Here is a 27,878-nt window from a genome sequence, read left to right as displayed (position 1 = left end):
TGTGCAAGTGAAGACATTACCCTCATGATGTCATCAGTCCTTTTCAAAAATGAAGGACAAAAAACAACAACAATAACAAGGATATCAAGAATATGGTGGATAGAGAAGGGGATAAATCAATTTATCAAAGCTTGACTCCTAGGATAAAGAAAACATTTTCTTTCTAGCCTAAAAGGCAGAGATCAGCCAAAATGTGATGAAGGTCAGCCTGGGGAAGACAGGCTGTTTAAGTACATTCAATACAAGAGATATTCATCTATTAAATGGTGAAGTAACCTATATTGCTAGTTAGAAGCCTGAGTCTTCAATATAGGAATACAATGGCTTTGGAACCCCCTTATATTAATTCCTAGAGTTAACTTTCATCACAAATGAGTAAAGACTTCCCCAGTATCCCTGATCTAGAAATAGACTCAAAAAGGGGAGAGGAAAACCCTACTTGTCTTCATTGAGCTTCTGTTTCCAGCTTTGCCTACACTGTTATATTCCATTTGTATAAAGGTATCCCTGTGCTACTGTTTCCATAAGTTTAATTTACTGAATAAAAACAAGAACTTCATCCATCATTTTGAAAGTAGAAATTTCAAAATAACTCTTATGGGATACCTAGGTGGCTCAATAGATAGAGAGTCAGGCTTAGATATGGGAGGTCATGGGTTCAAATCTGGCCTCAGACACTTCCTAATTATGTGACTGTGGACAAGTCACTTAACTTCATTGCCTAGCCCTTACTGCTCTTCTGCTTTAGCACCAACACCATCAGGGGCAGGGAAGATGGAGAAGGGTTTCATGTAGGGGTGGATCACCATTGGAACTGGGTGTCTAACACCTTCACTCTCTAATCGAATAAGGGAATGATTAGGTATCATGTTAGCCATCTTCCAATTTGGTGTCTGACACACACACACACACACACACACACACACACACACACACACACATCTTCTTCCTGAATCCTGCTATTTCAAGCTTTAAGTGCTATTTGAGCAGCAAAAGTAGAATTCAAGAACCCCCAGTTAATAGTAAATAAGCTCATTTTATAAGAAATATCTGTAAAATATATGACGATGAAAATGTGGACATGAAAAACAACTGGTTTATGGACCTCTGAATAGTGAATCTGTTTTATTTTAATAGTATGTTCTTCTTAAAACACCAATATGCTACTGCAGTTGTAAAAATTAATGAAATGGGGCAGTGTTTGGGGGTTGGATGAATGGAAAATATGCCGCTGTTGGAAATAGAATGTACATAAGAGCATTAAAAATGTAATTTGGTTACAAGCACTCAAAAGAAAGGAAATGCCTTCTTTCTGATTCACCCCATATCACTTTTTAGTTAAATGCCCCAAATGCTTTATTAGAACTGGTTTTTAATGTCTAATTAAAGCTCAACCTTCAAGGCATTTCTTTTCCTCGTTTTGTTTTTTTCCAATGAATCCAGGCAGGTCTGCAGCATAAACAGGGCAAAGTTTGCTCTGAGGTCCAAAAGAAAAAGAAATCTGGAATTGTTCTTAAATTGAGGATATCTTCCATAAAGTTTCCTGGGTTTGGAAACAACAGGTTGATTTTAAACTCTATTTCTGCCAAACAGATCTCCTAGACAGTGAGGGATTGAGACAAGATCCTACTGAAGTCAATGAAACTCCCTGAGCCTCATTTTTCTCAACTGTGAAATACAGAGATAGAACTAGACTGCTTTTGACATTCATTTCTTCCTTCTCTGAACTGGTGGTCCTTTTTGTTTCTGGCACTTGGAATTAGTCTCTTCAAGATTCAGCTCATTTCCAAAGCCTAAAAAAGGGCTTTCCTACTTTTTGTTGTGGTTGTTCAGTCATTTTAGTAATGTCCCATTTTTTTGTGGCCCCTTTTAGGGAATTTTCTTGGGCAAAGATACAGGAGTGGTTTGCCACTTCCTTTTCCAGCTCATTTTCCACATGAGGAAACTGATACAAACAGTATTTTACCACTAGTAAGTGAATCCATATTGGAATTCAGGAAAAGGAATAGAGGAGTCTTGCTGACTCCAGGACTGACACTATCCACTGTGCTTCTGAGCTATCCCTTCACATAGTAGTCCTCAAATAAATTTGTTTTGTGGTAGCTTGGTAGCATAGAGGATAGAGTGTTGGGCCTGAAATCAGTAAGACTCCTCATCCTGAATTCAAATCTGGTATCCATCACTAGCTGTATGACCCTGGACAAGTCATTCATCTCCAATTGCTTAGTCCTTTACTGTCTTCTATCTAATAATTATTATGAAGACAGAGGCAAAGGTTTAAAAAATTGTTTTGACGAACATATAACTTCGAGCACCTTTTTCTAAGCGTATGTCTATGATGCTCAAGCCATCAGTGAGAATTGGTTAAGCTCCTAGACTATGCTGATATGAAAACAAACATCCTGCCCACAGCAAGCTAACATTCTATAAGAGGAAAAAAATACCTTTATGTAGTACCAACGAATTATTTTTTGTGGGGAAGCAAAGCAACTTGAAGATAGATACCAGAGATGTTTTCCTGATCTATTAAAACATAGTCCCTTTTTTGTCTGCTATTAATTCTAAGGCTAAGCAAGTCAGAATTTGGACAGGCCACTGGACTTGGAAGCAGGAAGTAGGTTCACATCTCTTCTCTCTTACATTTACTACCTGTGTGACATGGAGCAAATCTCTTAAAACTGTCTGTGTCTGAATTTGATCATCTATAAAATGATCAGGTTGGCTCAGATGACTTCTAAAATCTCTTTCAGCTCAAAAAAGATGATCTGATAAAACAGGAATTCTTAACCTGAGCTCTATGAACATGGATGGAAAAAATGAATTCTCTATTTTAAATTAACCTCTATGATGTTTTGCATGTCCTTCGACTGGGAATTTTTATTAAAAATATTCTGAGAAAGGGTCAGTAGGTTTCGTCAGACTTCCACAGAGGTCTGTGATAAACAATAAAATCAAGAATCCCTCCTATAAAATTAAGGTGATAATAAAGTGAAAGGAATACTAGATTTACAGAGTGGACCTGGGCTCTAACTGAGGCCATTCCAATTGCTATTTTCCTCATCTTGGCCAAAACATTTCTTCTTTCTGGGTCTCAGTTTTCTCATCTGGAAAAAAAGATTGAATTGAATTAGGTGATTGCTAAACATGTTGCCAACTCAATAATCTACAGTTACATAGCTGGTAAATGACTGAGCCAGAAACTAAGCCCCCAACCTTCTTCATCTAAATTTCATGATACTTCCAGAGTGGGTTTTCTTATAGTAGCTCTAAAATTCAGAAGAAGGAGAGAAAATGAAAATTGAAACACTGACCCAAAGGCCCATGAAGGAGATAGACCAGACAGATTTTCTATTTTTCTATTTTCCATTTCTGTTTTTTTTCTTTTAATGATTATGTGGCTAAAAATTTTTCCAAAGTATATTACATTTCATCCCTCATTTGAGGGAGTGATGGACAAAGAGGAGAAAGAAACAAAAATAGTATTATCACCAGTATCTTAAAAAGGCAGTAAACCCAGCAAAATAAGCCCATCTCCTTGACTCATCCAAGAAGCCAATCTTATGTTTGTTTTGGCTTTGTATTCTGAACCAGCCAATTTCAAGACAATTATCAATCATCTTGGCTGCTCCATGATATAAAAGGAAGATATATTTGGAGAGAAGGCTATATCAGAATAGATGAAAACTACACATAGACAGTTTGGTATAGGGGAGAAAGTTCATGTGATTAAGGATTCTTGTTTCTTTGGATAATCTTGCTACCAACTTGATCTGTGACCTGATGTCCCCTCAAAGTCCTCAGTTTCCTTATTTGATTAATTTTAATCATTTATCAATCATCAACTCTTTGTAAAACATTAGAGCTAAAATGATCTTTCAAAAAGGAAGGTAGGGAGAGATCAATCTCTGCCCTTATGGAGATTACATTCTATTATTTTCTATCATTCATCCACTAAATATAGTAGGACTCAGAGATCTCTCAGGTTGTACAAAATTTGGGCATTCTTTAATTCAAGAAATATAAAAATGTTAGTAAAAATAAATTCAATTGGACACATTTAATAACCATTTATCAAACAGCTGAACTGCCTCGTTGCTAGGGAAACAAGAACAGCAACAACAGAAATGAGACAAGACATAACCTTAAGGAACATATGTTCCATTTGGGTCAATGGATATGAGGATAAATAAATATATTGTGTTTGTGTTTGTATCTATGTATCTGTGTATGTGTGTCCATGTATATAAATAATCGTGGTGGAGGAAGGGATTTTTTCCTATTTGTTCTTGTATTAGCAGCACATTCTAGGAGCTTAATCAATTTTTATTCATGGTTTGATTAATGACATTCTAGATATGAGTTGGAAAAGGGGCTTCAGAGGTCACATGTTTAAATCAAAACAAAACTTTTAATGGCCTACTATGTTAACGTTATTGTACTAGTTTCCTAGAATAAAGCAAAATCAAAATAGCCTCAGTTATCAGCATGTTTTCACTCAGCTGATGTAGAGGAAGAAGCCATATTCAGTTGTGTCAAACTCTTCATGATCCCATTTGGGACTTTCTTCGCAAAGTTACTAGAGTGGTTTTTCATTTTCTTCTCTAATCGTTTCATAGATGGCAAAGAAAGTTAAGTGGTCGCACAGCTTCCAAGAGCTAATAAGTGTCTGAGGCTGGATTTGAACTCAGAAAGATGAGTCTTCCCGACTCCAAGGCTTGTGCTCTGTCCACTGGACAACCAGCTATCTTTATAATATATACTCAAATGTGTATAATACCCAAGAAAATTAAGAGATCCAAACATGGTACTCTAAGAGTATTTAAGGAGAGTGATCAAGGGAAGTTTCCCGGAGAAGGGGGCAGATGAACCAAATCTTGAAAGAATATAAATGTCCCAAAATCTAGATGTCAAGTCAATCAGTTAATCAATCAATTGGTCAACAATTATTTATTAAGTACCTACGATGTGCCAAGTACTGTCTATGCAACAACAAACATGAAATACTCCTGGCCTTCAAGCAATTCACTTTCTATTGGAGGAGATAATGTATAAATATGGGAGTTTATCCAGAATATATTCCCAATAAATGAAAGGTAATGAAGGGGGGTACTAGCATCTGGAATGAGGAAAGAGTCAGGAAGAGCTTTAAATAGGAGATAGCATTTGAATTGAGCTTTAAATGGAATAAGAGATTCTAAGAGGTAGAGATCAGAAGCGATTCCATTGCAGTCATGAGGAGGGACAAGTACAAGCAAAAGCAGAGATAGGAGTCTGAGCATTTTATGCATGAAGGAAAATAGACTCATTTGGTTTATTCCATAGAGCTTGTAAAGGGGAATAACACACAGAAAGATTGGAAGAATGCATTGGAACCAAGTTGAAAAGGACTTAAGATGCTGAATGGAGGAAGAAGATATGTTCCTGGTGAAGAGAATATCTCATACATAATCACCGAGTTGGATATGGAGTGGTCTCTATTAGCTGAAAGTCTCCTTTGTCTGAGAAGTAGAGGGCCTGAAGGGGACATAGTAAAGTCCTATTAGATTGAGATGAGATTGGATACAAATGTGGAAACTGAGGCCCAGTGATGTTAATAAATATCTTAATCAAAGTTACAAATATTGTGTTCTACACTAACAAAATACTTTCATTTAAAACTTTTTAAGAATGGGGCAGTTAATAATGATTGTTCACAAAGTAAAATTAATTTTACAAGTTTTGGCAAAATTAAATGTTATAGAAATCTAGGAAGAAGCCCTATTAAATGATCATTCCATCTTTTACTGTAATTTCCAATAGGTTTTCCAAACCACTTCTACCTAAAACAAACAAACAAACAACAAACAAACAAACAAACAAACAAACAAACAAACAAGAATTGTGTTCTCTATCTTCTATTTTTCTCCAGGCCATCTTCTCAATCTTAATCCTGTAAGCTGACCAGCCACAGAATTTATACATTGGAGAGAACCTCTGTCCCTATGGCCCCTACCTCAGACTAGAACCTCCATTAAAGGAGGGCACCCAGTTCACCCACTTTTCATTCCTTTTCAGGTTGTACTCCATTCTGGTCTATCCTCTGTGCACACCAACTGTCCGGCTCCCTTTTATGAGTTATTAGGATGTTAAATTAGAAGATAAACTTCTTATGAGCAGACACTGTCCTTCTTTTTGCCTGTATTTGTATTCCCAGTGTCAGGACAGGAGCTGGCACAGAATAAGCTTTAATAAATGCTTGTTGCCAACTGTTATGTCCACATAACATGAAGGGCAAGCTTGCTTACTCAATGTGAGTGAATGAATGGATGGATGGATGGATGGATGGATGAAGATAGATGAATGGATATATAGAAATAATTTATAAATAATCCATTCTCTTTGCTAAGCTGTGGGAGCATCAATGCTAAGGCCAAGTAGTCCCTACTCTAAAGTAGTTTACATTCAAATAGAAATCAGACAGTAGGAGGCAGCTGGTTAGCTCAGTGGATTGAGAGCCAGGTCTAGAGAGGGGAGGTCATGGGTTCAAATCTGTACTCAGATACTTCCTAGCTATGTGACCCTGGGCAAGTCACTTAACTCCCATTGCCTAGCCCTTATTGCTCTCCTGCTTTGGAACCAATGCACAGTAGGGATTCTAAGACAGAAGGTAAGAGTTAATTAAAAAAAAAAAGAAAGCAGATAGTGGAATTGGGGGCCTGCAAGTGGTGTTTCAGAACATGGAGTCATAGAGATGATAAATGAATTGACTGACACATGCTGACCAAAGCAGCTCAATAAAAACCTGTTGATTATTTCAATGATACTTGTATATGTTTATCCTAAAAGTGAATCAAATGACTTAATATCTCTGGGCCTGTAACTATGTGCTTTAGAAAGTCCAATGTCCACAGATTGGTATTTGATTTCCAGAATACTTCTACCCTTTGTTTCCTAGGGAGATTAAGGAGACTATTAATATCTGGGAATTACAAATGCATTGCAAAATAGCACATCACTGAGAGAATCTGACTTTAGGGAAAGGTTTCTAAAATCATATTAAAATTATGAGTAAACTCTTAATGTTATACCTGCAAGGAGCTCAGAGATCATGTAGTCCCCCTGGGACGTTTGACAAATGAGGCAGTTAAGGAACAATCAGTTGGACACATTTATCAAGGGCCTACTGTGTACAGACTAATTCATTTGTCTTACTATGAAATTAAAATGAGGAATGCTACATTATTCTAACCTGAAGCTGGGGAGCTTCCTGGATAGTTCTATGAAGAGGAGGAAGACCCCTCACTCCCAAGTAGCTGGAAATGGATATCATGATAGATGTAAGTCAATTGGAGAATAACTGTGAAGTCAAATGCTTCTGGCGAGGAGCAGATGGATTCCAGGAAAGTCAGAGATGTGAGCTGCAGGAGGAAACAGATGAACACTGTAAGAGGGAAACTAGGAAGATATGAGGGTTAGGGGGCTAGAGGTGGGGGCCTTTGAATTATTCCATAACTAATTTCTAACTGGTAGGGCTGCCTTTGTAGATAGCAAACATCCTACATAATATTTTGAAATTTCTCAAAGGGGTTAAAAACAAAACAAAACATACAACCTAGCACATTGTATAAATTCCCTTTGTAGGAGCAAACTATTTAGATTTGAAGTCAACCCAACCAATATTAAATTGGAGAAAATGTCAATCTTGAAAATCAAAAGAACTGGAAACAAGGCCTAGCTTTGGTTTTCCCTAGCAGTATGATCCATAACATTACTGAACATCCATCCCTTTATCTATAACTCGTTATATATTCATAAATCACTTTGGGACTTTGGGCCTATGTTTCTTCATCTTTTTTTAAACCTTTAGCTTCCATCTTAGAATTAATACTGGCTCCAAGGCAGAAGAGTGGTAAAGGCTAGGCAAAGGGGGTAAAGTGACTTGCTCAGGGTCACACGGCTAGGAAGTGTCTGAGTCCACATTTGAACCCAGGACCTCCCATCTCTGAGCCTGACTCTTCATGCACTGAGCCACCCAGCTTCCCCCTATGTTTCTTCATCTTGAAAATGGTGAGATTGGGTTGCATGATCTCACAGATCCCATTCAGCTCTAATTATGATCACTTATCTATTGTCTGACTATTGTTATAAAGAAAATATTTTGTAAACTTTAATGTGATGAAAATGTGAAAAATAATTACTATTTGTAACTTATTATAACATTATACTTATAATACCTTTAATAAATTAATGTGTAACTTATAATAATACTAATGATGATTAGTCTTATATAAAAGTGCTTTATTTGGATTTAAATAATTGTGATCAATCCCTCAATACAATTTCCCAAGTTGAATGAAATGGATGATGCAGCTTAAAATTTTATTAACTCTTTTCATTCTTAAAAAATCTATATTTCTCAATTTACCACATCTTATCCCTAGTAAACCTTAGCTAGAAAAAAAGAAAAATCATCAAAACAAAATGCTTTAAGCAATTACTGATTACAGAAATGCAAATTAAAACAAGTCTAAGATACTATCTCACACCTATCAGGTTGGCTAAAATGATGAAAAGGCAAAATGGCAGATGTTGGAGGTGATGTGGAAAAATGGAGACACTAATACATTGTTGGTGGAACTGTGAATCGATCCAACCATTTTAGAGAGTAGTCTAGAATTACATCTGAAGAATTATGAAACTATGCATAACTTTTGATCCAGTAATACCACTATTAGGTTTATTTCCTAAGGTAATCAGGGAAAAAGGAAAAGAACCTATATGTTCAAAATTATAGCAGCTCTCTTTGTGGTGGCAATGAACTATAAATCAAAGGCATGTCCATTAATTGGGGAATGGCTGAACAAGTGATGACATAAGATTGTGATGGAATACTACTGTTTCATAAGAAATGATAAGCAGGTTAGTTTTTGCAAAAAATATGGAAAAACTTACATGAAATTATGAAGAGTGAAACAAGGAACATTATGCAACAGCCATATTGTTTGAAGAATGACTTAAATATGCCTACTTTCAAAGATAGAACTCATAATTAGAAGCAAGTATGACATAGTTTAAAAGATACATATATATTTCTGTACATTAAAGCCTTCTCTAGTGGGAGGAGGGGGGAAGAAAGGGATGGAGTTAACTAGGTATTTTAATGTAACAGACAAATTAATACAGATTTTAAATGGACCAGATTATACAGTCCTGTCCCATTTGAACTCTGAACTCTGCCTTTGAAGACTTGAATTCTGATATATGATCTTTCAACTTACTTTGCCTTAAACTACATTTCTGCATCCATTCCTAGCCATTTTCAAACCATAGTGACTTATAAGTACCCAGGGATTTGCTGAAGTTAGCTTCCACTGACTCATGCAAACTGACTGTTAAAATTTTAAAGTGAACATTTATACCTTGAAAATGGAATAAGCAAAAGCTACGAATCAGGGCTGCATTTATTATTTCGTTGATTGCTAGACTAAAGAAAGTGAAGGAAAAAATTTTAACAATGCAGACTAAACTGAAAAGGATTTTTATGTACATTACACCCAAAGAGCTGTGTATCTTTGCCCTTCTTCTAAAGATATTCCATGATCCTTTCCTAACTCTGGTTGTGCTCTCCCAATAGAATATAAGGACCTTGAGGATAAAAACTGTCTTGATTGCTTGTATTTATAACTTAATGCTTAGCAATCATCTAAAACATAATAAGTATTTAATAGGAACTTAATTATTCATTTATCTCACACTGTATACAGAATTACATAACCATAGGCCTCCCCCACCAATATACACAAATCTATATAGAGATGAAGAATATACCTAGGTTTTATTTTGTTTGTATACTGTGAGAGGTATTATGATAGCATCCCTAGACTAGTATCCAAAAACAAATTTTGTCACCAGTTTGTAGGATGTTCAATGAATCTCTTCATTTTAGAAGGCCTTCGTTTCCTTATCAGTTAAATGAAACTAATAATTATGCCTCCAATTACATCATTGAATCAAATGGAATAATGCTAATAAAGTACTTGAATTTAAAAAATATTTTATGGATTAAAATATTAAGGTATACTTTTATATAATAGATATCATTATTCCTTGGATCAGGTGATGTCCATTATGGGTAGGAATATATGCTTTTACTCTGATATAGCTCATGTGTTTTGTATTTTGTGGGGTCAAATGCTCTCTGAAGGTTCTTCTGGATCAGGGATTCTGTTATAAAATCAACGCTTAGTGTTTAAATTGAGCTTTTCCAATCACTTTAAGCATATCATCTCATTTCATCCTCATAATATCCCGGAGGCAGTTGCTATTATTATCCTTGTTTTAAAGTTTAAAGAACTGAGGTTTTCATTTGTTTGTTTGTTTGTTTGTTTTTTTAACATTTAATAAAATTTATTTTTTAGAAAAGTTAACATGGTTACATGGTTCATGCTCTTACTTTCCCCTTCACCCACCAACCTCCACCCCCATAGCCAAAGCACATTTCCAGGGGTTTTAACATGTGTCATTGATCAAGACCTATTTCCATATTATTGATAGTTGCATTGGTGTGGTAGTTTCGAGTCTACATCCCCAATCATGTCCGCCTCAACCCATGTGTTCAAGCAGTTGTTTTTCTTCTGTGTTTCTACTCCTGCAGTTCTTCCTCTGAATGTGGGTAGCGTTCTTTTCCATAAATCCCTCAGAATTGTCCTGGGTGATTTCATTGCTGCTATTTTACCACAGTGTATTGGTCCCTGTGTACGATGTTCTTCTGGCTCTGCTCCTTTCACTCTGCATCAATTCCTGGAGGTCTTTCTAGTTCACATGGAATTCCTCCAGTTTATTATTCCTTTGAGCACAATAGTATTCCATCAGCAGCATATACCACAATTTGTTCAGCCATTCCCCAATTGAAGGGCATAACCTTATTTTCCAGTTTTTTGCCACCACAAAAAGTGCAGCTATAAATATTTTCATACAAGTCTGTTTATCTATGACCTCTTTCTTATTTATTTTTTGGTTTGATTTATCTAGCTCTGAAAGAGGAATATTTAGATCTCCCACTAGTATAGTTTTACTATCTATTTCCTTCTTGAGCTCTGCCAGTTTCTCCTTTACGAATTTGGATGCTATACCATTTGGTGCATACGTATTGAGCACTGTTATTTACTCATTGTCTGTACTGCCTATTATCAGGATGTAATTACATTCCCTGTCTTTTTTAATCATATCTATTTTTACTTTGGCTTTGTCAGAAATCATGATCACCACTCCTGCCTTCTTTTTCTCATTTGAAGCCCAAAAGATTTTAGTCAAGCCCTTTACCTTAAAATTGTGTATGTCTACCCGCCTCATGTGTGTTTCTTGTAGACAACATATGGTAGGATTTGGGTTTCTAATCCACTCTGCTATTTGCTTCTGTTTTATGGGTGAGTTCATCCCATTCACATTCAGAATTATCAGTTGTATATTCGCCAACATTTTGGTATCCTCTCCTAGTTCTACCCCTTCTTATACTATTTCCTTTTAAACCAGTGGTTTACTTTAAGCCAGTAACCCTTGTCCCCTTCCTTGATTTATTTCCCTTTCTACCCCCTTCCCTATTATTCCCCTCTTTTTATTTATAAGGCCTAATGAATTCCCTCCCCCTTCTTCTTCCCTCCCTTTTTTAACCTCCCCACTCCCCTGCTCCCCTTGGTTTATCCCTTCTGACTTTCTCAGTAGGTTTCGATAAAGTTTTATATCCAAATGGATATAGCTACTCTTCCCTCTCTGGTTAACTACACTGAGAGTAAGGTTTAAATATTACCTCTTAATGCTCTCTTCTTCTCCTTATAATAGTATTCATCCCTTCCCCTTCCCATGCCATCTTTGTGTGTAATAGAATATCCTATTTTTCTTATTCATTCAAGTTTCTCTTGGTGTCCTCTACTATTCACCCCCCTCTTTCCCACCCACCCATATCATCTTAGACTGTTTAATATTCCAACCTCTCCCTATGAATAATTCTCCTAATTACTATTATAGTGAATACTATAATAGTGAATAGAGTCATTACAGAGAATTATACATAACATTTCTCCACAAAGGACTACAAATAATTAGATCTTATTGAAGCCCTTTAAGAGGCAAATTTAAAAAAAATATGAGTTTTCGTACTTTCCCTTCTATTTCTTATTTACCTTTGCATGTTTCTCTTGATTTTTGTGGTTGGATATTGAACTTTCCATTTAGTCCTGGTCTTTTCTGTGTAAATACTTGGAAATTTTCTATCTTGTTGAATACCCAAACTTTCCTCTGGAAGTATATTGTCAATTTTGATGGGTAGGTGATCCTTGGTTATAGACCCAGTTCTCTTGCCTTTCTGAATAATATCATATTCCAAGCCTTGTGGTCTTTTAGCGTGGAGGCTGCCAGATCCTGTGTGATCCTGATTGGTGCTCCTTGATATCTGAATTGTCTCTCTCTGGCTTCTTGTAAATTTTTTTCTTTTACTTGGAAGCTCTTGAATTTGGCTATTATATTCCAGGGGGTTGTCTTTTCAGGGTCTAGTGTAGAGGGTGATCTATGGATCCTTTCAATGTCTATATTGCCCTCTTGTTGTAGAACTTCAGGGCAGTTTTTCTGAATAATTTCTTTTAGTATGGAGTCCAAATTTCTATTAATTTCTGCTTTTTCAGGGAGACTAATCATTCTCAAATTGTCTCTTCTAGCCCTGTTTTCTTGTTCTGTCAATTTCCCATTGAGATATTTCATGTTTCCTTCTATTTTATCAGTCTTTTGCCTTTGTTTTATTTTTTCTTGCTGTCTTGATTGGCTTCTACTTGCCCAATTCTTGTCTTTAGAGACTGGTTTTCTGCTATAAGCTTTTGATTTTCCTTTTCGATTTGGTCTGTCCTGTTTTCCAGCTGTATGATTTTGGTCTCTAATTTGCTTATCAATTCTTTTGATTTGGGGGCATCTTTTTTTGAATTGCTCAATTCTAGCCTTTAGAGACTGGCTTTCAGCTATAATCTTGCCTCACTTTCCAATTGAGAAATTCTGCCTTTTAAACTGTTATTTTCTTGCCAGATCTCTTCCATCTTGCTCATACTCTCAGATTAGAACCCTTCAAGACCTTGTGACCTGTTTTCATTTTTTTGGGAAGGTTTGGTTATGGTTAGTTGTTTGTTCTCCTCTGCTGTTTGCTCTGTTTGGATTTTTTCTGTGTAAAAGTTGTTGATTGTTAAATGTTTCTTCTTCATCTTTCTCTTCTGGGGTTCCTTAGTCTGGCTTGCCATTGTGAGCTGTATGCCCCCTCAGCTTTATCCTCATGCCCACGATCTTTCTGCTCTTTTTATGCTCCTGAGGTCTCAGGTCTAGTTGTTCTCAGGGTCAAGCCTCCTGGTGGTCCCCTCGCTTGTTCTTCTGCCAAAAGCTCCTTTAACAGTCTCAGGGCACCGCTTCCATAGTTGTGCACCTTTCTGAGCTGGGTCTCCACTCAAGGTCCATGCCTGCACTCAGAATCCTTGTCTGTGCCTCCAATCTGCAGCTGCACCTACACTCAGGGTCTGTGTTCAACGTCTGTGCGTTCTTTAGCCTCTTGGGATTTTAAGTCTTGCTGCTCTCGGGAGCAGGCCCTGGAGCTGTCAGTGATTTAATGGGTGCCCCAAACTTGCTCTAACTCCTTGCACTGGCTTTGGCACTCTAGGTGGTGGTGGGGGGAAGGGGGTTGCTTAGCTCGTGTTTTAGTAAGAGCTATTTCACCCCTTTATAGCATGGAAGTGCCCCGATTCCACATATCTTCAATGTTGCGCCCTGTTGTGGGGTCCCTTTGTTCGTCTGGATTTGTTTTTATGTATTCATGAGGAGTCCTATATGCATGGGTTAGGAGAGGTCAAGCAGCTGCTTTTTACTCTGCCACCATCCTAACCCGGAACCCAGCCTATCCTGTAAGATTATTTTTAAAAGAAATCTAAACACCCTTGCTCAGTGGGCAAAAATTTTAGAGACCAAGTGCCCAAACTACTGCCAGGAACTGAGGTTTAAAGGTGTGAAGTGATCTGCCAAGGGTCACAGAGTTAGTTGGTGTCTAATGCCAGATTTGAACTCAGATCTTTCTGTGTCTGGACCCAGTCTTTTATTCACTGTGACTCAGAAGGGCTTTCCATGTAATATGAAGATAACCTGGAAAAGAAAAGACTTGATAGTGGAGGGAAAAGATAGACATTTTAATTATGTTTCAGAAATTAGAGGGCTCAGTTAAAATGACAAAAGGGCAAAATGACAAATGTTAGACAGGATGTGGTAAAATGAAGTTAATACACTATCAGTGTGGCTGTGAACTGATCCAATCATTTTGGGAAGCAATTTGAAATTATGCCCAGAGGATTATAAAAATGTGTATACTCTTAGACCCAGCAATGGTATTGCTGCATCTGTTTCCCGAGGATATTAAGGCAAAAGGAAAATAAAAAAAAAACAACTATATCTTCTAAAATATTTATAGCAGCTCCCTTAGTGGTGGCAAAGAATTGGAAATTGAGAGCATGTCCATCAGTTGAGGAAAGGCCAAAGAAATTGCAGTATATGATTGTGATTAAATACTATTTCACCATAAGAAACTATAAGCAAATTAATTTTTTTAAAACATGGGAAGAATTAGAAGAGATAATGAAGAGTAAAACGAATAGAAATGAGAACATTTCATACAAATACAGTTTTAATATTTGAAAGATAACTTTTGAATGTTCACCTCCAGAGAATAAACTGCAAAATGGAAATACAAAAGGCAGATTCTATACATATACATATCTGTTTGCCGAATAATGCCTTCTGTGATATAGGGAAGAGAGCAATACAATTGCAGGGTCTAAGAGTATACACAGTTTTATAATTCTCTCATTGAGATACCTGGAAAAATCATATTAATTAAATTAAAATAAATGGAGGCTCATTTTCCTGAATCCAAATCTGGTCTCAGAAACCTACTCGTTGTGTGACCCTGAGAAAGCCTCTTAATCCTGTTTGCCTCAGCTTCTTCATCTATAAAATGAATTGGAGAAAGAAATGGCAAATCACTCCAGGATCTCTACCAAGAAAACCTCAAATAGGTGATGCAGTTGGACATGATAGAAACAATTGAACAACATGTAGGAATTAGATTTGACATGACTTTATCAGTTCCAGAGGGTAGAAGTAATATGAGTGTGTGCACTTAGAAAGAGGAATATTAAGTCTTGATATAAAGAAATGTTTCTTAGTAAGATCTATCTAAAAGTGGAGGCAACTAAATATATTTCAGGTATTAGTGGGTTTTCTTGCACTAGAAATCTTTAAATTCACCTTCCACAGGAAGCCTTTCCCAGTCTCACAATCTGCTAGTTCTTTCCCTTCTCAGCCTCACTTCCATAGGCACTCTGTATATCTTATATCTACCTTTTGTCCATGTGTTGCTTCTCTCATTAGAAAGTAATGTCTTTCAATTTGGAACTATGGCTAAAGGGCACTAAAAGACTGGCTGCTCTTTGATCCAGTTGTACCACTGCTGGGTTTATACCCCAAAAAGATAATAAGGAAAAAGACTTGTACAAAAATATTTATAGCTGCACTCTTTGTGGTGACAAAAAACTGGAAAATGAGGGTATGCCCTTCAATTGGGGAATAGGTGAACAAATTGTGGTATCTGTTGGTGATGGAATACTATTGTGCTAAAAGTAATAATGAACTGGAGTAATTCCATGTGAACTGGAATGACCTCTAGGAATTGGTGCAGAGTGAAAAGAGCAGAACCAGGCAAACACTGTACACAGAGACAGATACACTGTGGCACAATCAAATAGTTCTCTACTAGCAGCAAGGAAATGTTCCAGGACAATTCTGAGGGACCTATGAGAAAGAACACTATCCACATTCAGAGGAAGAATAGTCTGAATAGAAACAGAAGAAAAACAATTGCTTGCTCACATGGGTTGATAGGGATATGACTGGGGATGTAGACTCTAAATCAGTGATTCCTAAAGTGGGCGCCACCAACCCCTCCAGGGAGGTGGTGATGGCCACAAGTGCATTTATCTTTCCTATTAATGGCTATTAAAATTAAAAAAAAATAATTTCCAGGGGGCTAAGTAATATTTTTTTCTGGAAAGGGGGTGGTAGGCAAAAAAAGTTTGGGAACCACTGCTCTAAATGATCACCCTTGTATGAATTTCAATAATGTGGAAAAATGTCTTGATCATACCATAAAATCCAGTAGAATTACACGTCAGCTATGGGAGGGTGTTGGGGGGAAGACAGGGAAAGAACATGAATCTTGTAACCATGGAAAAATATTCTAAATTAATTAATTAAATAGAATTTTCCAAAAAACCCCAAAACAAAACAAAAACTAATGTAATGCCGTTGAGGGCAGTAAATGATGTTTTCTTAATTTGACTTTTTTCTCTCTTCTTTTTATTGCCAGTGTTTAGGATTGTATTTGGCACAAAGCAAGTTATTAAGACATGATAAATGATCAACTGGTTGATTTAAGGAAAGTTACTGGGACCAAATAACAGATATATTTTAGAAAGGATTCTTTTCCAGGTCTCAGTTGGACTAGATAGGCTCTGGAGCCCTTTCCTACCATTCAGAAGATGTTCAGTACCAATACTACCAATTGCCCCTATATCTCCAATATAATTTTCTTTTCATTTCTCTTAAATACAGGTTGCCAACTTGGCCTGCTCCATTTCTAACAATGAGGAAGGGGTGAAGTTAGTCCGGATGGCAGCAACCCAGATTGATAGTCTATGTCCCCAGGTGAGTGTGATTCACATTGTCTCAGAATTTTGATGCTCTTCTCTTCCTTCCACAGCATGTATTCTCTAACCCTGTCTTCTACCTTTGCTTAACAAATTTCACTTTTCCATCTTCAGATCACTTTTTCATTGATTCGTCCAACCTACCCCTAACCCATTTATGCCTTGTTCAGTCTTTCCTTCATATCTTTTAACCCAGGCTGTTCACTGACCCTTCCCCTCCTCCCTGATCTATGCAAATCTTAGCTTTTCTTTAATGCTTTGCTAACCAACTCAAGGCATTGAGATCTCTATAAAAGTAATGCTCTCCACACTCCAGTATCTATTACTGCCTATATCAGTCACTAACACTTACTCATTCATGAATTGGGATTACAGAATCATAGATCTGGAGCTAAAGGGTACCTCTGAGACTATGTTGTTCAATTCCCTCATTTAACACATGAAGAAAATGAGTCCCAGGAGGTCGTATGACTTTTCCATGGCCATGCAAGAACTAAGGATCATAAAATCTTAAATCTAGAGCTGGAAGAGACCCCAGAGGCCATTGAGTAAAATCCTTTCATTTTACAGATGAGGAATCTGAGGCTCTGGATGGTTCTATGATTTACTCAATGACACATAACTAATAAGTTCCCAAGATGGGATTTGAACCCCAATCCTCTGACTAGAAAGCCACTCTTCTTAATGGCCCATTGGTGTTGGGCTTTTCTCACCAACTCTGAATATAATAAGCTCCTGAGAGCAAGGAAAATGACTTCTATTTCCATGTAGTTTCCACAGTGTCTATCACAGTACAATGAGCACTGCAGGGTTTGAACTAGGAATTGGTGAAGTCCTAGATCATCTCAATTAAAAACTTAAATTAGAAACAAAACAATAAAATTTCCACACTAAGTTCATCTATACTCATGTTCTTTATATTGTCAGTTGCCTGGTCTCACCAGGGAGGAAAAGAGACAGGATGAGAACTATATATACCTTAGGCAAGGTTTGGAAATTAAGTTATGTGTTACTGCTCACTGATAACCTTTCAGTCTTCATTGTAATGCCTGTGACTTATTGATAGTATCTCTAAATAAATATCTGTGTGTGGGGTTTTCCCCCATTGTAATACAAAAATATTATAAATACAATATATATATTTATTTATATATATAAATATTAAAAAATAAAGTCAATATTAAAATTTATCTAATGTTTCCGAAATGTCATACCTCTCCTGTATATTGTGCCCAAAGCTCACTTTGCCTATTCCAAATTCTGATTCTACTTTGAACTCACTCCAGATCTAAAATGATTGCAGTAAAAGAGACTTTTACATAGTCTTTCCTTTGAGGAATCAGGTTAGAATTGTCAGTTGAGATCTGGCCTTGAAGGTAAGAATGATTGGAGTCAAGGCCCATATTTGACATACTGGTTATGTGACCCAAGGTAAATCATTCAGCACATCAAGTCTCTGTGACTATTAGTTGCAGAGAAAGTGACAACTGTATAGGAAGAGAGAGCTTTCTCATCTGAATATTCCCTCTGTTAATGATATCATAGATCCTAGTCCTGTCCTTTCATTTCTTGCTCATTCAATTGAGAAGGATTCCCGGTCATTTGTAACATAACTTTCTGAAAACAACAGGTCATCAATGCTGCCCTCACACTAGCTGCCAGACCTCAGAGCAAAGTCGCTCAAGATAACATGGATGTTTTCAAAGATCAATGGGAGAAGCAAGTTCGAGTTCTGACAGAGGCGGTGGATGACATTACATCAGTGGATGACTTCCTGTCTGTCTCAGGTAATTGCAACAAATGAGTTATATTGGAAAAGTGATACATAATTTAGGATCTTGAGGAGGATCCGGACTGAAAATGAAAAAGTTTCCTAGATGGGGAGTGATCTCTAAGAACTTCCCTAAAATCACGAAGCATTAGGGAGGTAGAATAATAATAATTCCCTCCCAAGAGGTCAGGAAAGATTTGGGCAAGACACAAGAGGCAGGATTTCTGGTGGATATTCTAGGACACTTGAATAGTTTCTCAAGGGAAGTTCAGGGATCTCACAACAGGGAGTGTGTCACACTGGATCAAGAATCAAGTTCTCAGCTCAGTTTCTGCCTTAGACACTAGCTATGTAACCAAAGAAAAATCAATGAACCTTTCTCAAGCTTCTTTATACCCTTAACCTGGAGCCCTCTCTTGCTTGGGCTTTCCCCTAGTTCCCTTTGGAGCTAGCCTCTTAGCCACCTAACATTGAAGAGGGTCTGTCTGCTTAGCTCACTGCAGCATATGGGCCAGTTTCTGCACAGAATTGTAGTATGGGAGGAATGGCCAGGCTAACATGTTTGTTTGCCTCATTTCCTCATGGCCAGGACTTGGGGTGGGGACTTGGAAGTGTCAGCCTTATCATTTCTGTAAAATTCAAATCAGCCTCATTGAATAAGACCCATATTTCCTGGGCTAAATCTCCCATAGTTGTACAGATACCTCCTCTGTTGGAGAAACACTGACATATTAACAGACACCCACCCATTCACTTCCCACTGAGCCTGGCCCCAACCCTCTCTTGGCTCAGCACCACCATTGGCATGCAGCAAGCTGGGCGGGTGGTTGGGTATAGAAGAACTGCATCTCTACTGCCAATTGTCCACAAGGATCACTGGACTGGAAAAGTGAACTAATGTAAAAATGGTTCCTTGGAGGGAGATGAGGGAATTGGGGACTTTTCCCAATCAAAACCACTTCCAGGGGAAATGTACATTAATGTTTGTTTTTAGTTTATTAAAAAAAAATCATTCTGACATTTCAATGTTGATGAAAAAGACCAATTGAAAATGTCTATGAGGTCACTCTATCAGGACTATTAATTAGGTGCAGTCATGTAGTGGGATCCTCATTTATCTTCAATTCTCTTCTATCTCCTGTTTTAACAACCAAGTCTTCCAATCTTATACTCCACTTTCATTTGTAATAGAGTAGAAAGAGCTCTAACTCTGGAGCTGGATGATTTGCCTTCCAATTCTATCTTTCCTTCTGTGTGACTTGGGACGAGTTACTTCCCTTGGTTTCTGTTTTCCCATTTTTTCAAAAAGGATTTAATGGGGGAAGCTGGGTAGCTCAGTGGATTGAGATCCTGGCCTAGAGACGGGAGGTCCTAGGTTCAAATGTGGCCTCAGAAACTTCCCAGCCGTGTGACACTGGGCAAGTCACTTGACCCCGATTGCCTACCCTTACCACTCTTCTGCCTTGGAGCCAATACACAGTATTGAATCCAAGATGGAAGGTAAGGGTTTAAAAAAAAGAAGGATTTAGATTCAATCATCTCTGACATCATTCCCCCCTCTAAATTTATAATTAGGAACCTCTTGTCTCCCAGGAGCCTTTTCTACATTTCAATACCATTGGTTCTTGCTTTTAACTAACTATCAAAATAAACCTTTTGTTAAATTCACTCCAGGAAGGCAAATGAGAGAATAAAGTGTCTGCCTGCCCTCACCCCATTTTAGTATTTAGACATTGATTCAAGTAAGTCATCAAAATGCCATTCATGAATCCATCCCAAATAGCAGAATTTGAGAATCACAGACATAGAGATGAAGGGGACCTTGGGCTAATCTTGGAATAAGCTCTTAATTTACAAAGAGGGGAAATAGACCCAAGGTAATACATATAAGAATAAATGTCAAATCTCATGGAGATACTCTAGCATGATTTTTGTTGTTTGTTGCTATTGATGATGGTGATCATTTTATAGAAACTGACTTTCAGAAAGTTGCATTGACTTGTTTAGGATCACACAGAATCTCATTGGCAGAACCCAAACTTACCGATTTTAAATCTAGTGTTTACCTGCACTGCTCCTGCCAAAGCAAATTATCTTTTCCATTCATATCATGTGTTGTGACAAGTGGTGGTCAAACTATTTGGGAGCACTGATGTCTCCTCAGTAATGTTAAATATACTCACATAGTTGACCACGCATTCCATCAGTCCTGTTCATCTGTGGATTCTTAGAGCTGGGTGAGATATCAAGGGAACACATAGTCAAATACCCCTGATCTCATGTAGTAGAATATTTAAATCATTCATATGAGAATTACTTATAAATAAAGAGAAATCCACTGTATTCTCCTTACCCATTCCCCAAATAATCATGGAATTCTTCCTCTGTGTGTATATGATATATTATTTTTTCCTCCATTGTATTTCTTCTTGTGGAGGATAGAAGTGATACCTTATAATCCTGAATGTAATAGAAGCAAGAATGAAAGCTTGTGTGCATCATTTTGTCCATTACCAAATTCCAATCCTTATTATTTTTAAACCAGAGAAAATTAGCCTAGAAGGGGAATTAAAGACTATTTATTCCACTTCCCCTTTTTTATTTTACATTTGAAAAATGTAATGTCTTATCATATAGTGGGGAAGAATCCCTAGATTTGGAAACAATAGACATGGTACAGGAATTCCTGATTTTGAGCTTCTGTGTGACTTTATGCAATTCACCTTACCTTTCTGAGCCTCCATTACAATTTAAAATAGATGACAAAATATGATCTCCATGGTAATTTCCAGAATTATTATATTTTGAGTTCTATAATAACTAAGACTTTTAAAAAGTTTACCTTTTTCTTGCATTTCTTTTTATGTAGTGTTTGCCGTAATGTCCAGGATAGTGAAGACATTTATTCAATTCCTTTTGACTTACTGGCTTCCAGATCTAGCCAACATTCCATGATTCTATGTGGTTTTCTTAACCTCTTACTGCCAATTAGAAATAGATTCTGGAATGGATGCAGAAATAGGTCAGCTAGGTGGAAAGTAAGATAGAGTGCCAGACTGGAGTCAGGAAGAATTAGTATCATGATTTCAAAGCTGGCTTCAGATACTAGTTGTGTGACCCTGAGCAAGTCACTTAACCCTGTTTCCTTATCTTTAAAATGAGCTGGGGAAGAAATTTTAAAAAATTCTTGTTTCTTTGCCAAGAAAATTCTAAATGGGATCACAAAAAGTTGGGCATGAATGAAAACATATTAACAACAAATATTTGCAAAGCACTTTAAGTCATTTTATCCTCACAATAATCCTTTGTGATGAGTCCCATTATAATCCTAATTTTTCAGATGGGTAAATTTAGGCAGAAAGAATTTGAGTAACTTGCCCTAGTGTCACATGACTAGTAAGTAATTAAGGCTGAATTTGAACTCGAGTCATCTGTGTTCAGCAATTTATTCACTATTCCACTTATCTGCTTCCTAAGTTATATGGTTCTAGTCACAAATTTCGAAGCTAATACTTTAACTGAAATAGTAGCAAGTGAAATGTGGCATGAGTCTTCAGTAGCCTACAAGAGGCAGGTTTTCTTAAGCTCCTGGATAACAATTCTCTGCTGCTTCATTCAGCACCACTGACAGCTCTTGCTTGCTGTCTCTCTGATTCTGCCAGTAATGTAGATTTTGCTTTCTGTTTTTTTCCCAGTGAAAAGATTTCAGAATTTTAAACTTTCACAGCTCACAATTTTCTTTAAAAAATCAGCACCACTTCTTGAAAAAGAGTAAAGTCGAAGAAGTCTTATCTTACCTTCCATTCCATACAAAGCTATTCTTAATTTTCTCTTTCCCTCCTCCCTCTCCCAAACTTTCCCTCCTTGCCACAGTTCTTCCTCTGGTTCCCATTCTACATTATATTATTAAGACTAACAAGGAAATGCTTTGGCTGAAGCTGATAACACTCTACAATTCAACTCCCATGGTACACCAGCCACGGCATGCCAGGACAGGAAAAAGCATATGAGCTGTCAGGAAATCAGCCTCTGCCAGACTTGCTGAAGCATCCACACAGGTGTCACAATCCAAGGATGAAAGCCCCTTGGACAGCCTGTATTTGATAATAGTTACGGATCCTACTGTATCCTGGTAGTAGACCATGAACACTGTCTAGAGATTATAAACCTCCTACTTCTTCCTAACTCCTTCTCCAACCAACATGTGTGATCAGATAAATTCTTTCTTGGGAGAATTTCTACCCTAGAGGAAAAAATTTCTTTTTACGAAGGACTAGGTCAAAATTTTCTAAAGGAGTGCAGTCTTTGTGTCGTGCTGGAACCTGAATTTTTAATTCCTCTGTATGAAATGCAACAGGGTTGGGGCAAGGTGATGTTGACTATTAATATCACAGAAGCAAAAACCAATTTTCGGATGTGGACTTGCACTCATAAAAAAGTGAAATAGCTGTGTTAGAAACATTTAAACGTTTCCCATTGGGCATAAACTATAACTTTTAATAGTGTTTTAAAATGAACATCTTGGCATTAAACATATGATATTTTCATTTTGGGGTTTAACTCAAAAAATTGCAGGTACCAGAAATCTAGAAGATCTATTTATTCCATTCAATAGTAGTTAAGTCAGGATGTTTCTGTTCAACCAATTCAATTTATTTATTTATGTATTTTATTTCACATCTCATACTCTGTTCCCTGACTCACCCTTTCTAGTCAAAGAGATTTGTAACTTTTGAGTTTTTCTCAAATCTTCACTCCTTCATTCCCACAATCCAATTCACTGTTCAATGTTATTTCCACTCCATCTCATGTGCCTGTCCCTTTTTTGCTGCTCACATAGCTACTATCTTGGTTCATAAACTAATTGTCCTGTACATAGACTATTATACTTGTCTCTCAATTATTTTCCTTGATTTCAGTTTCTCCTTTTAATAATAATATCTAGCATTCATATAGCACAAGGCAGCTTTTAATCCTATAAAATTTGAGAAATTATGATTTTCCCTCAAATGAATACACTTCTAACCGGGACTGTATTGATGATCTAGTTGAAGAATATGCTGCATGTTGTTATTTCTCTAGTTAAACCTCTTTCTGTCTCTGTTTTGTCTCTGTCTCCATCTCTCTCTGCCTCTCTGTATGTCTCCCTTGTCTGTTTCTGTCTGTCTGTCTCTCCCCTGATGTCTTGATTTTGGTTATGGGAAGGGATGTCATTTTAGTTCAATCAAATTTACAGATACAAACCAGCCAACATTATGCATCATTAATAACCTCTTTCAGAGTACATGAAGCCTAAGCTTTTGTCAGTCAAAACCTGGAGCAAATGGATAGAACTTTATCCTTAACTATTGACTTAGAGACTTCTGTGTTTATAATAGATGGGGCAAAACTGGATAAATGCGGGGCTGGGAGCTCAGGAGGGGCCAAGTAAATGCCTGATTGGTTAATAGGGAGTTCTATTGAAGCCAACACTTAATAATACATGTGTTTCCTTTTCACAGAAAATCACATTCTGGAGGATGTGAATAAGTGTGTGATAGCACTCCAAGAAGGGGACGTAGATACTTTGGACCGGACAGCAGGTGCCATCCGTGGCCGGGCGGCCCGAGTAATCCACATCATCAATGCAGAGATGGAGAACTATGAAGCTGGTGTTTATACTGAAAAGGTGCTTGAAGCTACAAAATTGTTGTCTGAGACAGGTAAGCATGGATTTCGGATTGATTTCTCCTCTTCTGTCAATGTCAAGATTATGTCTGGTGCTTCCATAAGAGTCATTGGCAGGAACTTGACATTTCAGATTGCTCATGTGTGGAAGATGAATTGGAGCATGAGCATTCTGTTATTGAACTTTCCACTTTTAGGCATGTGGGTAATTTCATCGCATGATGACTAGTTTCTTCCTTTACATGTTTAGGACAGACAACATGCCATACTGAGATGAGAGCTACTCTTGAATCTGGGGAGTCATGAGTTTAAGGCCTGCCACTGACACATACTAGCCATGTGACCCTGCCCAAGAAGCCTATCTCTTGGAGGTCTAGGAAAGTTGCCAAGAATATAAATTAAAACATTGAAAGAACTTATCTCTTCACCTATCATTCCCTATACCAGTGAAATCATAAGTCCAGTTCCTGACCATTCTTAATGTCTTAGATCTCTTTATTTGGTTTCATGATGAAAGACCTGGGTTTGAATCTTGTTTTAGATATTTATCAGCTTTGTGACCCTTTATAAATCAATTGACCTCTCTCACTTCTGATACCCTCTTCAATTATATGAATATAATAAATATAATGTAATATAAATCTATATACATATCTACATTAAATATGTATATATATATATAGATATATAGATATATTCAAAACCTCACAAAATTGTTTTGAGACTCAAAAAAACCAGTATCTGATTAAAGCTTTATCCAGAAATATTAGCAGATATTTCATAAAGACATTGTTAAAGGCAGAAAGGAATATATGATGATCAATGAAGGACAGAAATAAGCATCCATTAAATACCAACTATATACCAGTCACTGTTCTAAGTTCAAGTCAATAAACATTGATTAAGCATCCTATGCCAGGGCTGTCAGATGGCAGAGTTGATAGTGTACCAAGACTGAATTCATAAAAACTCTTCCTGTTTGACTATCACCTAAGTCACTTACTAGATTTGTGACCCTGACATAATCACTTAATCCAGTTTACTTAGTTTCCTCATCTGTAAAATAAGCTGGAGAAGGAAATGGCAAAGTGATCCAGTATCTTTGCCCAGATAACCCCAATTGAGGATGGAAAGCATCAGATACAACTGAAACAACTGAACAACAATGTGCCAGGAAGTGCTTTACAATAGTATGTTATATAATTATGCAATATAAATATTATGCAATTTTATCCTCACAACAGTCTTAGGAAGTAGATGCTATCATGATCTTTAGTTTGAGTTGCAAAAAACTGAGGCACAAAAGTGATTTGTTCAGAGGCATACAACTCATAAGTTGTGGCCAAAGTTTGAATGCAAGTCTTCCTGATTCTAATGCTCTATCTATTAATGAACTGAAGGATTGGTATACTGGGGGGAAGAAAGCAAAAGGTCCTGATATTGCTTACACAGGGTCAGACTCCATGATCTCTTTTCTTCTTATGAGTTTTGTATTTGCTGCTGTTCTGAATGAGATGAGTTTTAGTCATTTATTTGACTTTGTGATGGTGTGATGGAGGTCCTTTCCCCTCTTCTACTTGTTGGAAAAGTCCTTTTTCACATGGGTATGCATATATGTAAGTATGTGTTTATTTGAAAAAGGTCTAATACCTATCAAGTAAACTAAGGGGAAAAAGAAGCTTCTGAATTTTGATGCTGGAAATTCTGGGGAGATCAGAGTCTATCAGAAGCCAGGAATGGAATGAAGATAGTGATAAAAGAGATAGGCTGCTGGGCCTGAGGTTTGGTTAAAGGTGCTTTCCCCTTTCTGTTTCTGAGTGCTTCTTTCAAGAGGACACTGACAGAATGGGGAAAGAAACAGCTTTGGAAGGGAGAATGCAAATGAAAATATCAACTACTTCACACTGTTGTTATCTAGGTGCTGACTCCATTTAGAGAGGGCTTTGTCCCATTTGGACCCAGCCCCTTTCTTATGTCATTAATCTCATCAATGTACATAATGTTCTAGAGATGAATACAAGTCATTTTGTCTAAAAAATGTCTTGAGAGTTTTAGTGGCCTGTGATATGAGCTCTAAAGGAATCAATAGCATGTGATACTAGTTAAGAAATAGCAGATGCAATATTGGACTTTGTGAAGTCAGTTATAGCTTCTAGCAATTGTGATTCAGTAGACTCACAGGACATTGGTACAGTGGAATCTTGGCTTTGGAATGAGGGGTCATGGAGGTGAAAATCTTATCATAGCTATTGCCTATTTGACAGTGTACAGGGTCCTGCCTTAGCTGCTTACTGTGTGACCTCAAACAGGTCCCTTAACATCTTTGGGCCTTAGTTCCTAAAATTATAAAGTCAGGGCATTAAACTAAATGTTCTCTAAATTATCTTTTGGCTAAAAAATATAATCCTATGAACTTAAAAAGAAGCAAACTGATCTACTGTTTTAGAATTAATACTGCGTATTGATTCCAAGGCAGAAGAGGAGTAAGGGCTAGGCAAAGGGGGTTAAGTGACTTACCCAGGGTCACATAGTTAGGAATTTTCTGAGGAAAGATTTCAATCCAGGTCCTCCTTATACATACACATATTTATATATAGTCATGTTCTGCTCTGATCAAAACATAATTTGAATTCTTCCATTGAATATGCTGGATCACATTTCAGTAATGGTACCTTTAAGCTACAAACAATCCAGATGAATTCACACAGTTCCACTGTGAATTTAAGCTATATGAGGATGTGTGGAAGATAGTGAGAATTTTTGGCCTAGAAAATAGAATATCCAGAGGGACAACTATGGAGCTGTCACCAAATATATTTAGGGCTGCCATATATAGGAAGAGTTAGACTTGTTTCCCTTGGTCCCATAAGACAGAGCCAGGAAGTGCCAAAGAGACAAATTTTGGGAACATAAAATCTTCCCAAAAGTTAGTGCTTTTTGAAATGTTTGGGCCAATTGGGTGGGCAATGACTTTGATCTCATTAGATTTCTTCAAGTGAGAGCTATGAGACATATTTACTGTATAGATGATCTTATTCGCTTGGCTAACAGTAGAAGTAAATATCCATTGAGTTCTTATCCAAATCATAAAAGTTGTGATGATTTTTAGTTACATGTATCCCTGGAAATTTTGAAAGCAAGCAAAAATCTCATTTAGCCACTCAATTTTACAGATGATCAAACAAAAGATTAGAGAATTGAGTGACTTTCCGAAGGTCACAGAACTCTTAAATGTTAAGAAGTCAGATTTTCTAACACCAGATCACATGGTCCATTCCATCATGTAACCAACATCAATCTTTTTATATTAAGTGAGAAGTGGATTAATCTCTAAAATTTTTCAAAAGAATTTATGGGTAACACCTTAACCAAAATATTACCATCTCTGGTCAGTACATTACAAAATATACCAGACTTCTTTTAGAGTTTTAATTTAAAAAATTCTCTTGCTTATGATTGTCAAAATTATTATTATTATTAGGTCATGTGAAAATAGTAAAATATGTTTCATCTTCACAAGATATGGGACATTTAAGATGACTCAAATATTATTATGGATATAGCATAGTAAGGCAAAAATGGAAAGAAATCCTGGACATCATCTCTGAAAAATAAACAAGATAGAAACAATGTGAAATGGGATAATAAGGAACATCTCCAGAGGTTATTTTTCTCCTCGTGAG

General features: G+C 37.0%; 1 protein-coding gene across 1 annotated transcript in view; it reads left to right on the top strand.

The window, feature by feature from the left end:
- The window catches only part of CTNNA2 (catenin alpha 2), a 1,353,633-nt gene that overhangs the window by 1,165,947 nt on the left and 159,808 nt on the right, over positions 1-27,878 (top strand). The window contains exons 9-11 of the mRNA XM_044659266.1: positions 16,663-16,755; positions 18,388-18,544; positions 24,030-24,230. Of these exons, the coding sequence (XP_044515201.1) occupies positions 16,663-16,755; positions 18,388-18,544; positions 24,030-24,230 (451 nt within the window). The remainder of the gene's footprint in view (positions 1-16,662; positions 16,756-18,387; positions 18,545-24,029; positions 24,231-27,878) is intronic.

This window comes from Gracilinanus agilis, chromosome 2 (genome assembly GCF_016433145.1).
Source record: "Gracilinanus agilis isolate LMUSP501 chromosome 2, AgileGrace, whole genome shotgun sequence".
NCBI lineage: Eukaryota > Metazoa > Chordata > Mammalia > Didelphimorphia > Didelphidae > Gracilinanus > Gracilinanus agilis.
The sequence above is the reverse complement of the archived record's forward strand: the minus strand, read 5'-3'. Positions and strand labels throughout refer to the sequence as shown.